Source organism: Astatotilapia calliptera, chromosome 4 (genome assembly GCF_964374335.1).
Source record: "Astatotilapia calliptera chromosome 4, fAstCal68.1, whole genome shotgun sequence".
Classification (NCBI taxonomy): Eukaryota; Metazoa; Chordata; class Actinopteri; order Cichliformes; family Cichlidae; genus Astatotilapia; species Astatotilapia calliptera.
Genome location: NC_137425.1, coordinates 30503928 through 30518195, shown reverse-complemented (window position 1 = coordinate 30518195; position 14268 = coordinate 30503928). Strand labels below are relative to the sequence as shown.

The 14268-nt window shown below is 39.6% G+C and overlaps 1 protein-coding gene across 1 annotated transcript; it reads right to left on the bottom strand.

Annotated features, from left to right (window-relative positions):
• Positions 1-1537: 1537 nt before the first annotated feature.
• On the bottom strand, positions 1538-12710 carry slc16a3a (solute carrier family 16 member 3a). Its single transcript, XM_026165958.2, has 6 exons — positions 12588-12710; positions 7661-7924; positions 6816-6959; positions 5380-5999; positions 5115-5295; positions 1538-2983 (listed from the first exon to the last, which is right to left on the bottom strand). The coding sequence occupies exons 2-6, from the start codon at positions 7881-7883 to the stop codon at positions 2568-2570; spliced, it is 1584 nt and encodes a 527-aa protein (XP_026021743.1). The 5' UTR covers positions 7884-7924; positions 12588-12710; the 3' UTR covers positions 1538-2567.
• Between the last annotated feature and the right edge of the window lie 1558 nt (positions 12711-14268).

Genomic DNA, 14268 nt, shown 5'->3' with positions numbered 1-14268 from the left:
AAAATGTTATTGCAATTTGCCTGATGAGGTATTCATGGGATGTCTACAAGACTGTGAGTGCACTGCCTTTTGTAAGTCTGGCCTCTGACACACACCATCCACACAAAAACAAAAACAACACTGAAACTATATTAAATGTAAAATAAAACAATTTCCAGTAATGTATTTAATGGGGTGGCACAGGCGAGAGAACAAGAACATATTGAGGGTGTTGTGAAACAGACATTCTCTTGTTTAATGGTGTTGGGCCAATCATATTTTAGGTCACCCCACGGACCATGTGGCCAATGATTTCTGAGTCAATTCTTGTGCAATTCTAAAATGTAATTTTCTAAATAAAGTTTTCTTACATAAATACATAAATAATATAGATTTAAACAGACACTTGAACACAGGTATTTAGATTACATTTTTATAGTCAAGACATTTACACAGTCGTAAAGATTTATTTCTGCATTAGAACATATGGTTTCCACACAAAATAGAGTCAAATCATTTAGAACAAAAGTCTGGATCGGTCGTATTTGACTGATGTGACATTCAGCAGGAATTAGTAGTAAGGTGCAAACAGCGACATTATTCCATTTTCGGATTAACAGTCAACATGGTAACACAGTTAATGGAATAAAAACAAAAACAACATAAGCTCACATAGTCACATATCTCCTCACCACCTGTTTAACTGCAGCTTCACACAGAAATGCAAATACTCTACATTCAAATAACACTGACTCGTGTTTTAGCTTTAAACAACAAAACGAAGACAAAGCATAACAATCAGCGACAAGCTCTGTTTGTTTAAAACACAACATATAACATACACAATTTAAAAGAAACAAGACGTCCAGCATTTATTGCAGGCAGGTTGCTGTTGTGGTAGGCCATCCTACAAACCAGTCAACCTTTTAAATGATCCAAATGTAACCATTATGGCCCTTTACTATTCTAAGTGGCACACAAAGCCCCACTCACTCATCTTTGCATGAGAAATCACCCGTCACCATGGATACTGACAGATCTCAATGTTCACCCAGCTGTTGTGTTATATTTCCTGCTGTCTCCTTACTGAATTGTAACAATCCCGTTTGATTTCAACTTAGATGTTATTTATTGATTCTTAGATTTTACTTAAAGTAATGGTCTGAGAGAACCGATGGTTATGAATCCAAGTATTGCAAACACAGCTGAGAAAATGTATTTCAGGAAGCACCCTGCAGCTTTTTCAGTTACCGATTTAGACATAGAGCAGTAGTTACTATAGTCACTCTCTTTTAGCTACGTGTTTGGTCTTTATCCAAATCTGAGAGATATAATATTTATAACAGAAAATATGTTTCTTTTTTCTCCTCACTGTAAAACAACTTCCTGGTAGGTGCCTGCAAAAGTTATACAAAATAACATAATAGTAATAGTAATGGTAAAAGTCTGCACAGTTCCATCCCAGGAGTTCCTTTCATGTTTTCTGCCATCTTTCAAACATTCACTAAGTTTGCATCTCTGCACTTATTTCTGTGAAAATTAAAATGAGTGACACAAAGCCAAAACAATCCCTTTAATGTTCTGTTTCACTGAAACACAAACAGTACAGGCAGTACAAAGCATGTAGGCAACATGAGGGAAAAGCTTTATAGTCATCAGTAAATCGATGCTTTAACCACACCTGTTTCATCCTAAGGGGACACACATATAGTCAGCCTGTCCTTTGGTCCATACAAACATACTGCGTCTTTATCCTATCTGTATATAATTTGCTTTGTAGCGTAACTCGGTGCTTTTGGGGGATGAACAACACAATCAGCACATTAAGCCCAACAACAGATACCCACAGTCAAACACATGTACCACAGTGCATTGAAAACATCTGATGCTTGATAGTGAAGGAGGGTAAGAGAGACTGGTACCTTCAACCAAAAGCACCTCGGACTGAACCGACTGCTTCCTTCTTTAAAACATCACACTTTTAACTAATCCTAACATCACAGTGAAGCTACAAATAATATTTGGAGCCTGCTTCTAATCCACACACAGCTACCACTTGACTGGGAACAACCTTTAGAAAGTTCGTCCTAAAAAACATAGTTTTATCAATCTCAATGGTGACGGCACAGATCAGGTGGGAAGATCATTTTCAGCTTTGGACATCGGGTGGAGAAGAGCTTCTGGTCATTACACAACCATCATTACATAAAGCTTTCCTGACCCTTTAAAACAAGCTGAATCAACCATTTACACAACATTTACTGAATTTCTCATGTGTTTTTTTTTTTTTTCAAGTAAAAACACAGAATATTCTTTCAAATTATCCCTCAACTTTATTTGCTGGTGGCTTTTAACATGAACTGTATAGACAAGGCAGTGTTGTGACAGCTAACCACACTAAAAACATCTAGAGATAAAATATTGCTCACAGAACTATTAGTATTTGATACGGCAGTGACTCTAATCTGCCATATCAGACACGAACACCTGGGTTAAACACTACATCATGGGGAATAACTATCCAGTACGGTGTGGTCCCGTTCACGTCACTGAGCTGTGTGGAAAATAATCCCGTCTTCTACCCATTTTCACAGGCATGTTTCAGGACTGGGGGTCATGCCACCATTTAGTTGGGGCTCTTTCAAGAACTTTTCCACTTCCTGTGAGTCCACTGTTACGCTCTTTGGCCTGACCTCGTCTACTTTTTCTTTGTCTTTTTCCTCCTCCTCCTTCAACTCCTTCGATACCTCCCTCTTTGTTTCCTTCTCTTGCTCCTCTCTCTCTCCCTTCTCCTCTTCATCATTTACCTCCAAAGGCCTGCTGCAGACTTCTGTCTTGGTGTCATCTGTGACTGTGATGCACTCAAGTTTGTGAGATGGCTCCTGGGGCTTCCTTTTGATAAAGAAGAAGTTGCAGGTAGCTAGAACCACAGCGGAGAGGACCACCTCGCTTCCTGCCAGCAGGAAGACGTACATGTATTTCTTGGTGGCATCGAGCAGTCGGCCTGAAACGGAAGAACACAGTGAAAGATGCAATTATATAGTAGAAATGATTTCGCTTCATTTGTGGCGATGCTGGTTTAAATAAACATATAGTGACACGTTTATGGATTCTTTAGAATTATCTGAATTTCTGCACTCATAACTCATAAAATGTGCTTAAATCATCCTGTACAATAAAACTGTAGACAGAAAGTAACTAACCCTAACATATGAACAGTTTTTATGAAGTATACATGCAGTCCAATTAAAAAAAAAAAAAAACTAAGTGCATGTTTACCAGTCCAAAGCAATTAAAAGGGTATGTACCCACATAGCAAGCAGGTCTGGCCCGGATCTGGTGTCAAGCTGGCACTTTCTGACTGACCGGTGTCATGGCAGAGTGTTTGTCAACCAGATGTGCGCTAGGTCTGGCAATGACGCCACTGTTTATGCGATGGCATGCCATATCTGGCTCGATTATGTATGTGGCCCAGGCCCATAGAAAACAGGTCTTCCCTGGGTCCGGCATCAGGTGGCACTTCTGACTGACTGGTGTCATGGCAGGGTGTATGTCAACCAGATGTGGGCCAGGTCTGGCAGTGATGGCACTGTTTATGTTCCTATTGTCCTATTTTAGTTAGAAGACTCAAATGCCATGTTGCAATACTACACTGCTATGGTAGCCAACGTTTCAAATGCAGGTTTGACAGGTTTGTGAGTGTACACTTTGTCCAAAACTTAGTGACGGTTTATTCATCTTTGCCAGTGGATGGCTGTAGCTCAGGAGGTAGAGCAGGTCACCGACTGATCGGGAGGTTAGTGGTTCCCTGTCTCCTCCAGTCTGCATGTCAAGAGTGTTTATGTGAATGAATGTAGTTAGGAAGCACTCAGTTTAGAGAAAGTGTGCGATTGGGTGAATGTGACATGTTGTATAGAGCACTTCTGGCGCATGTTGTTATTACATGGCTTGATTAAGGTGCACATTAGGCTGACATCTGGGGCCAGAGCTGAAACAGTTCTGGGCCAGCAGTGTGTCTACAACTAGCCCGTGGCTGCACACAACTTACACATGGCCCACATACCACAAAGAATGACGGCCCTTTGGTGGCCCAGATCAGGTTTGCCAGAGGTAATGTGAACACCTCTTTAAAAATCATTTTGGCAGTTTACCAGCCTGGTCTTTACTGGCTACAATTAGCATGTTCATGACTGTCCAGGGTAGAAAAAGATGAACAAGTATGAACAATGTCCTCTGGACAGATAAAACCAAAGTGGAGATGGCCATTAGGCACAGCGCTACATCTCATGCACGGTGGTGGAGGAGTGAGGATTTGTGTTTGTTTTGTTGCAGCGGGATGTTGACCCCAAGCACGGCAGCCAAGCTGCAACAGAATATATGAAAAAAAGTGTTGCAATGGATCTCAACCTGATTTAAACGCTGTGGTGGGACCTTAAGAGAGCTGTGCTTAATTGAATGCCAGCAAACCTCCATGACCTGAAGTAATGCTGTAAAGAAGAGTGGGTGAAAATCTTAAATCTTTCACATGATTTGAGATAGTGATACAGTGGTACAGAGAACAGTTACTTCAAGTTATTTTTGTTAACAGTGGTTCTACAGCTACTGAACTGTGTATAAGACATGAGCCAATTAAATAATCACTAAAGTCCCAACTATGACCCGTTGGTCTTGGATACAACCTCATATCTTCCTGTTGGGCTCACGATCAACAGCTACTACCAAATAAAACAAGTCTTCCTTTTAAACGCAGACTTCACGGAGGCCAAATGTAAACTCAAAAGCAGCTTTATTGCTGACACAAGGGAAATGATGCAAAACTATACTGGGACATGTATGAACAAGTAAACAAAGAGGCAAACTGGGAAACACACAGCCATGAATGAGGGAGACTGCGACACTCGACAGAAGAAAACAAAAGGCTTAAATACACAGGGAATGACGAGGGAACAGGAAGCTCATGAGGAACACAGCTGGGACACAAAACATAAACATAACACATGAGACAGGGTACCGTCAAAGTAAGAGAAGCAAAGCAAAACATGGCACAGATGGGAGACTACCAAAGTAAAACAGGAAGTAACGGGAACACACACACAGAGGCACTGGGTCAAATGGCCCAGGATGCTGACACTGACCTGCACCCGGTGGCCCCACCAGCACAGCAATGGCCTCCATGAGGAGCACAAGGCCAATGGCACTGGAGAACTTCTCAGTACCGACAATTGCCATGAGAACTTCAAATTGTAGGGCACCCACCATCCCATAGGAGACGCCAAAAAAGACACAGAATACCACCAGAGAGGCATAGTCTTTGGCCTGGGAACAAACACAAAATAATGAACAGAAACCTTCAATGTTTGGACTTCATTTTCCAGTTCAAGGAAGTATGTGATCACTCACCTGTGAGCCAATCAGGTCAGTGACTCCATTGAAGAGCATAGCAAAGCTGAAGAGGTAGACGCAGCGAGGCCGGACCCATTTGAGTCCAGCGATTATACCGCACGTTGGCCGTGCAAAAATATCAATGAATCCCAGGATAGTAAGCAGTAAAGCAGATTTGGTGTCTTCATTTCCCAGCTCCTTAGCGTAACTAACAACAAACACAGGAGGCACGAACAGTCCCAGCACCATGATGGATGCCGCCACAGTATAGATGACAAAGCCACCATCTTTAAACACGGAGAAGTCCAGAAGTTTGGCTTTTGACTTCTTCTTCTCCTCTTTCACCTCTTCCTCCTTGTCATTGTCCTCTTCGAAGCTCTTGGCCTTGAGGTTCTTTGGGGCCACCAGAGGCTTCATGAGGGCCCCGCACACACAGCAGTTCAGCAGGATACCACCAAGGATAAGAAATCCTCCCCTCCATCCATACTGATACTGAAGTACCTGTCCCAGTGGCGAGAGGCAGCAAAGGGCCACGGGGCTTCCTGCTGCTGAAAGGCCATTGGCCAGAGGACGCTTCTCGCTGAAGTAGCGGTTCAACATAATCAGAGAAGGTTGGAAGTTCAGGGCTAATCCAAGACCTGCAGCAAATAAAAGAAAGGGTTACACTCTTCAGCCTTTTTAACTTGAACTTACCTGCTTTCATTAACATAGTTTTCTTTTTCCCTACATTTCTACATGATATGGAGACAAAGCATTTCAAGATGTTTCTAACCTTACTCTAATGTTTGAGATATGCTCATGCAGAACTTGTTTACATGACATCAGCCATATGATTTAATATAATATATTAAATCATATGGCTGATGTCATGTAAACAAGTTAACCCATTATACCCATTAAGATATTATCTTAATGGGTATAATGATGCAAACTTTCTGACAGCATCTCCTGTAAAGTATTTGTGGTGTTGTTACCTTGAAACCTTTGTACCACTAACCTACATTACGGTTTCAAATGCTGCTCAATGATCCGATAAGCACCTGCGGTGGAGTATACTTTCACTGTAACCTTAACCCAGGCGGCACACCGGGGTGTTCTCATTATCAAAGCTGCAGGCTTGTCTCAGTTAAACACAAGGTGTCCTTTGGTGAAGGGGCTTATTTGACCCCAGACCACAATATTTCCCAAACTTAACCAAGTAGTTGTAAGCCGGTGTACCTTACAAAGCACCTTTTGGTGTTTATAAACCTAAGCAGCTTATAAAAAGCCCATTGGGGGAGGGAGCAGGAAGGAAAAACAAATGCAGAGCAAGCAGGGATAATTTGATTATGATGTATTGAAATATAGGAAAAACATTAATGCATTCTTCTAATAATTGTATTGTAATCTATTCTTAATTTATTGGGCGTAAAGCATTGTGTGATTTTATTTGACAATGTACAAGTGTTCGTGACCTGTAATGACTCCAGCAGTGAGGTAGATGTGGATGATACTTGTGGCAAAGGAGGCCAGAATCATTCCCAGAGAGGCAAAGAGGCCCCCCACCATCATGACTGGACGACAGCCTAAGCGGTTCACCAGCACGCTGCACAGGGGACCTGGACAAAGTGTAACATAGTATGACTGCATGCATCAGGCGCAGTGTGCAGCACATGAAAAGAAAAGCGGCGAGTATTAAGGTACAAACACAAGCATTTTCCAAAATTTCACATTTTATATCATTGTTAATATGATATAAAATATCCCTCTGAGAATATGCAGATACATTATTTTCAAAATGAGATCATCAAATCCTCGAGCTAACCCTTATTTCTTTACACAAAGCTCAAGAAACGAACCAGTGTTTGTGTCTGCACGTCAGACAAATTTGCAAAGAGACACTTTTTAATTAACACACAATTTGTTCCAATTTCTTAATCTGAATCTTAGGGTGATGCCATGGATTACACAGTTTGACAGCAAAAAAAAATAATTTTTGCACCAATAAGTCGATTCGCAAAGAGCTATTAGCTGAAAACATGACATCTGAGCATGGTGTGTGTTTCCCCTCTTTCTGTCCTGCTCACGCTTCCGGGATTACTGTTATGTTTGATCCAGGGCTGCAGACTGTGGAGTTTTGTTCTGTGCCTGTCTCCAGTGTTCAGTGCTCAATCAAAACAAATGTTTAGGATGAAATGGGGCAAAAGGGAGTTTCAAAAAGCTTCTATTGCAGTATTTTTTAAATTAAAGAACTGCATAGGTTCCAAGTACAAAGAGTTAAAAAAAATGTGAATACTGAATACAAAGGGTAGCAGCCTACCTGTGCCATAGAGCATGGCCAGCAGTATGGAGGAGATCCATGCAGTGTCGCTGTATCCAACACCAAACTCCCTGATCAGCTCTTTGAAAAATACGCTGATCGCTTTTGGGAAAGCATAGGAGAAGCCTGTGATGACAAAACAGCCAGCCAGCACTGCCCAGCCCCAGCCTCCGTCTGGAGCCTTCACCCTGGAATCACCCACATCCAATGCAACACCTCCCATAGTTCTTTAGGGCTATATCTTAAAGAAGGCAAATGGAGAAGCTGGAAAAAATAAATAAAAGCAACAGCAAGATGGGGATTTAGTTTGTGTCTAATTCAGTCCTGCATGAAGTGCCTATGTTCTAATAACTGCAACAACATCTGTTCTCTGTAATTATGAAGAATCAGAGAGGTGCATGGTACTCTAAGCATGGCTAGCTCTCAGTTCACAAGTTTTCACTGTGATACATCATGTGCATCAACAGCTCTAGACTCAAGTTATGCTGATTGGCAGAGAAGAAAGATTTTTAGTAGACAGGATCTGTGAACACCCACAAAGAATCAAAACTGTCAAATGAAACAAAGAGTGCACACTTTATATTCATTTTTTAATGTATTGCACATCTTGTTAGCCACACATTCTAAAAAATGTGGCTTCAGTAGTTTAAATACATCGAGGTGACAGATATATCATAATTTAATCAGATGTTCCAAGATGATAACAAACAGAAAATGTCCCATTGCCACTGCAGTGTATGTGTGAAAACGTTGTTAGTTTGGTTCCAACAATTATCCCAAACCAAAGACACCGAGGAGTTTTGTTGTTGATTGACCGAGTCTGACACCTCACCTCAATGCAATGGATCCCATGTTTTATGTTTTCCCCTCTCCCACTTACACGAGTGGAAAGATAAGATAGTGGTCACAGACTTTAGACAGACATCATAACAATTGATGACTCATGTAATTCATTTTTTATGTCTCCAATAACTTTGTGGATTATTTAAGAACTGACCAGCAAACAGATTGTGTGTACAGTAAAAGACCAAGAAAACAGTTTAATCCTGAAAATATTATCATTTCTTTCCAAGTAAAATTGCTAAAGTAGAGATTAAAGAAATCAAAATAACTCATCACTGTATTTACTATTAACTAACTAGGTAAACAAACCACTGGTAAGTGTTAAAACTTGTTCAAATGTAAAGAGTCTTATCTTATTTTAATACAGCTGTTAATGCTTGTTCAGCCTCATCTGCTTCAACCAGTTGTTATTTATAAGACAGCAGAGAGTTACATGTCATCCTATAATGCTTTGTAATGGACTAGCTCAGAGATTTACAGGCTCACTGGTCCTCTGGAGCGATCATTGGCTTTTACCTCACAACCATACATCAGCACCACCACTTACACCCGATAGTTTCATGTATTGTATGTAAATCCAAATTATATATCAGTTTTTATTTTGGCGTGGAGGAGGGGTGGGCTTAGCTGCTTAGATGCTCAGCTGCTGGTGGGACAGTGAGGAAACAGCCAGTGGCTCCATCAGTTAATTTACGATCCCCTGAAGAAAGAGAAGGATTGAAATGCAGGCTGGGCTCTTGTTAAACAATCAGCAATCCTTTGTCTCTACGAAACATGAGCATTTCAAGCCTCGTGCTGTCAGGATTGTGACGTGACCAACCTAACAAATTTTAAAAACCCCGCAGGCCACCAGAGCCTGTGCAATGCTCAGTCCCCAGGGCAATATCCTACATTATTACACAGTCACAATAAGGAACATATCTTAGGACTATTGTTTGGACGATGATATCTGCTTTCCAAAATGTCCAGAGTGTCCTTGAAAAACAGATAACGTTACATCTCTGCTAAAATCGACTTGATTTATGCTGCACTGCTTATCCACAAATAGCTCAAGTGCACTCTGTCGTCACAGACGGATGAGCCAAAACGCTAAAATGTTGCATTTTAAGTTTTCTGCTGCATGTATTCACAAAATTAGGGAATGTAGTTTTAAGGCCATGTAATGTAGTTTTAATGGTAACTGCCCCAAACCTAAATAAATTATTGAATACATAAAATCTGAATTTTCCTTTTACAAAAATATTTTAAGTGTATTTTTTAAAACTACTTCAGTAACATTTTTTCCATTTTTAGCTTTTAAAAAATGCTGTTTTCCTTTTCTGTAGCCAAGAAAGGTAAGAATTAAAAATATATGTAATATTGAAAATTCTGTAACTTTATAGGTTGGTCCTCTATAGTTTATTGTTATTTATAGGAAGAACAAAGTACAGTTATGGTATAATATCATGAAGGAATGACTGTTTTGTGCTGGGACTTTAAAACTACACTAATCAATATTTCCATGGTAACAGTGGATCAATTTACGATGTGTACTCACACTGATTAACCCACAATTGTCCCCTTTCCTGTGTTCTGCTCAACAGAGAGTATTTTTTTACTGAGGTTAATAACTGCTGATTCCAGCTTCACTCAAACCATCACTTTATTTTCAGACAGCTGTTTTCAGCAAAACGCTCTAAAAACACTTCACTATGAACACAACATCCAGCATTTTGAAGCATTTTTCTGCTAATGAGTTACATATTTCTCTCAAGAGTTCACAAAAACCCAGAGACTGTATATAAAAGAAAGACATAGCCACTGTAATCTGATTTTAGGTGATGGTGTATCAACCCTGTGCCTGGTTCAAAGTGTCTTAACTTGTTTATGTCTTCTTTAGTTAATCGAAATACACTTCAAAAAGAATCTGTGTTTGTTTTAGACCTTTCAACTTTTTATAAGTATTACTCATGCACGGCACATCTCTAAGCTCAGTTTTTAACAGCTCACTGTGTACACTGCACCCCATGGTGTCCCAGGTACCCAACATTTGAATCACTCTTTACTCTTTCCAGCAGACTGAGAATAATTTATTCTACAGCCTCCCTCTGCTAATGTGGTTATATTAGCACATTATTTTAGCACATGAACCCTCCCCACATCGCTGCTGTATGGTTTTCTGTCTGTTCCTGTGCAAACTAACAGCAGAGCTGTATTTTTTGTCTGTTTTTTAGTGAGTGAGCAGATGGAATATTATATTTAGATTTAAACTAGGTAGCTAACTTCCTGCTAACTTCTAACTCAGCAAAATCTTATAAACCCTCTTCTGTGTGGATGCCCGGATGTTTATTGCAACTCCCAGGAAAAAAGCTACACTGACAATTTCATTGGATTTTCTTCATTGTTATTTTAGCAGCTCTTAACTTTCAGTGGTGCTGTTTTTGATTTTGAATTGTCAGACATACCTTAAGATTTCTGTTTTAGTACTATTAGTATTAGTAACAGTATTTATTTATTTTTACCACATTTTAAAGAGAAGATGTTGTTTTCAGTAATACTTAAAACTAGTGACTGAGACCATAAATTACTTTCTTTTTGAAAGCACAAAGTATCCCTTTGCTGTCCATGAGAAAGAAGCCTTTTAAGCCTTATGTTTATCTTTTATATACAGTTTGTGTAAAGACCGAAAAAGAAAGTAAAGTGATTATACTTTATTTTATGTTAGAAATATGCCTTTGTCCAGTGGATGATCATTCATCTTTGTGCCTTTTAGAAGAAAATTAAAAAATATATATTTAAACCATTTTACATTTCTCACATTTTTTAAATAAAATAATGTAAACCAGAAGTCTGAAGTCAGGAAATGTATACAAAATATTTGAAACAGTAAGGTTGATAAAATGTATACAAAATAACTTAAAAAGGGCTTTTATAGCTTTGATGATGTCATTGGCTTATTGATTTAATTTTAATTCAGAGTCTTTTTGTTTTGTATGTGTCTTTTTTTAAAAAAATAAATTATTTTAGGTATGAATTCGACAATTTGACATTAACAATATTTCGATTCCAATATAATTTTGATTTCAACCTTTTAAGATAAAAGTTTCAAGACTAAAGCAACAAATCCCTGCTGTGTGTATACCAACGCCACTCACATCCCAACAGGGGGGGTTGCATCGTGAAAAGCCTATAAGCTATTGTTGGGTCTAAACTCAGACCCCGCTGTATCTAAGACTTATTCCCATGAAAGAAAAGCAAGGCAACAACGTTCGATTTCTTGCGCAAGGGAGGCCTCTCGTCTGTGACCAGCACGTTGAAATGACCACACTGGTGGCCTCCTCTCGCCGCCTTTTATTGACAAACTTCAAACAATAGTTTACAAAACACCTCCCCTTGCAACCCCCCTTTGGTTACAAAGACAAGGCACTGTATGTAAATGTATACACTGAGTGTGTGTGTGTGTGTGTGTGTGTGTGTGTGTGTGTGTGTGTGTGTGTGTGTGTGTGTGTTTGTTGGTCAAAGGGTCATAAAACCTAAAAGCAGGAACAACATCCTTGGTCATAAAGAGGGTAGTCTTCCCCCACACCCAATGTATGGTTTACCAAAGATAACACAGTGAAACCATACAAAGGGTAGGAAGCTCTACCAAACATCAAACAGATCTTCAAGTTAGGATGTATCTACAATAAAACCTCCCCCAGCACAGAGTGGCTGGAGAGGTGGTCAGGATCAAAGGAATGGCTTTGATCCTACTGCTTAAACTAAGACTATACAAATTTAAGAAACACAATGGCGACATTCAACAATTAGACTTAACAGCTATTATCCCTGAATACCGACGCACACCTATGTCACGACACTATCACGACACGCAGTCAGAATCGCGTGAGAAAACATGCATGAAAATTGAGCTATCACGAGAGATCACCCGTCCCATGAATATGTGTCACTGTGGCAGAGACTTTTCTGCTCCAATCGTCTCTAAATGAAGTTGAATTTCTATATAATACATATACTGTATATAACAGGGAGAGTTAACGGTTCCATCAGTGATATCAGGAGCTAAATCAATGCGCACACACAGAACAACTGTTGAGTGTCTTACCGGGTGATGCTGGCCTGCCCTTCCTCCAGCCTTCTGCTTCAGCACCGGAGATGCGCGTTCCTCCCCGCACGTCTGCCTGCAGATCATCACAAAGGAAGCCCCCTTGCTGCTGGGTCCTAAAGCCTACACACCACTGACGTCACTCAGCAGCATCCAATGATGAGCATTGCTTTTTTAGTCCTTTGTTTTTATTGGATAGTCTAGGTGATACCGGAACTGGTGATTACTGTTTTCCTTACGAGTGCATCCCATGGGAGTATTATGGATTTCAGATAGGAAGTGTCAATATAGGGATGCAGCTGGATGTAGTACTTCTGATAAAAACAATTAAATCAAGTCTAAAATCTGCCTTTAATTATTCAGTTGCACAAAATAAAGGCTGGGTTTTGAAAAACCTATAATACGATTTCCTGGGTGTTGTTTGCAACAGCAGTGACATTGTAGTAGAAATCCAAGCATACAGATTCATTTAATTTGTACTGAAGACCTTGGAGGACTTCAATAAAAAGGTATTTGAAATCAAATACTGCTGTGGACTCTGTGTAACACACAGTGGGGACCGCATAGAATAAATGTGGGTTTGCCCTGCCCACACAGTCCCATAGTTCACCCATACCCGCCCACTGTTGTCCTTCACGGGTATGTTTGTTAGGTATGGTTGGCAAAACAGCCAATTTGGACAGAATGCAAAGTTGTTGCCATGACAGCAGGTAATATGCTCCAAAGAGGCTACAAGTTCCAAACATCTTTACACGCAACAGAAGAGTTCAATCGCTCCAGATTAGCTTTAGTTAGGTACTAAAACTAAGTGTCCAGTCAATCCAAAAGTGCCAACCTAATGTGAAATTTGGTGAAAATCCCCGCTTGTTATAAGTCAAAAAGAGTGAAAGTCTGAAAAAAGAAAATTGAAGAAAGTGTTTCAGAGATATTATGTTCATGAAAATAAGATAGAAGAAAAACAACCTGTAAACATAACCCCTCAGGTCATGTGTCTCTGGGTTAGGGACACATTGTTTTTATTAAAAAAGCTTTGTTTTCAGATTCATAGTGCATTACTTAATAAAGAGTTAATCCTTTAAAGCCCACCATAGAGCCAAGTTCGCCAGAGCTTATCTTTCTATCTTTACATGCTGTAGTGCAATTTTTGGAGCATTTTAAGTTGCTATACATCAATACAAACGATATATCCTAAAGTTTAATAATATGTATATATTAAGTCCTTAGTTACTACATAACGTGCAAATAAGTGCAATAAACTAAAAAAAGAAAAGAAAATAATTTTAATTTTTTTACACATATTTGTAGTCACAGAAATTTGTAGTTTCAGATATGTCCCTCAAAACTGTAAATGTACAAAAAAGTTGCATAAAATAATTTCTAACCACGGGAAATTTATTTTGCACAGTGTGCCTGGTCTCGTTCGTTCTTTAGTAACAAATAAGTCACTGTTCCATAGCTGTCCTCAGATGCATCTGCGAAATGATGTAACTGAGCAGTTTTTACAGTTCCAAAACTGTTGGTTTTAAAACAACGATCAACCTTAAACTCCTCCAGCTTGTAGAGCTCTTGCATCCAAATAGTCCATTCCTTTATAACTGCATCAGGTAATGTATCATCCCATCCAATCTTTTTACGACACAGATTTTGCAGACTCTTTTTAGCATTTAAGATTACTGGTGCC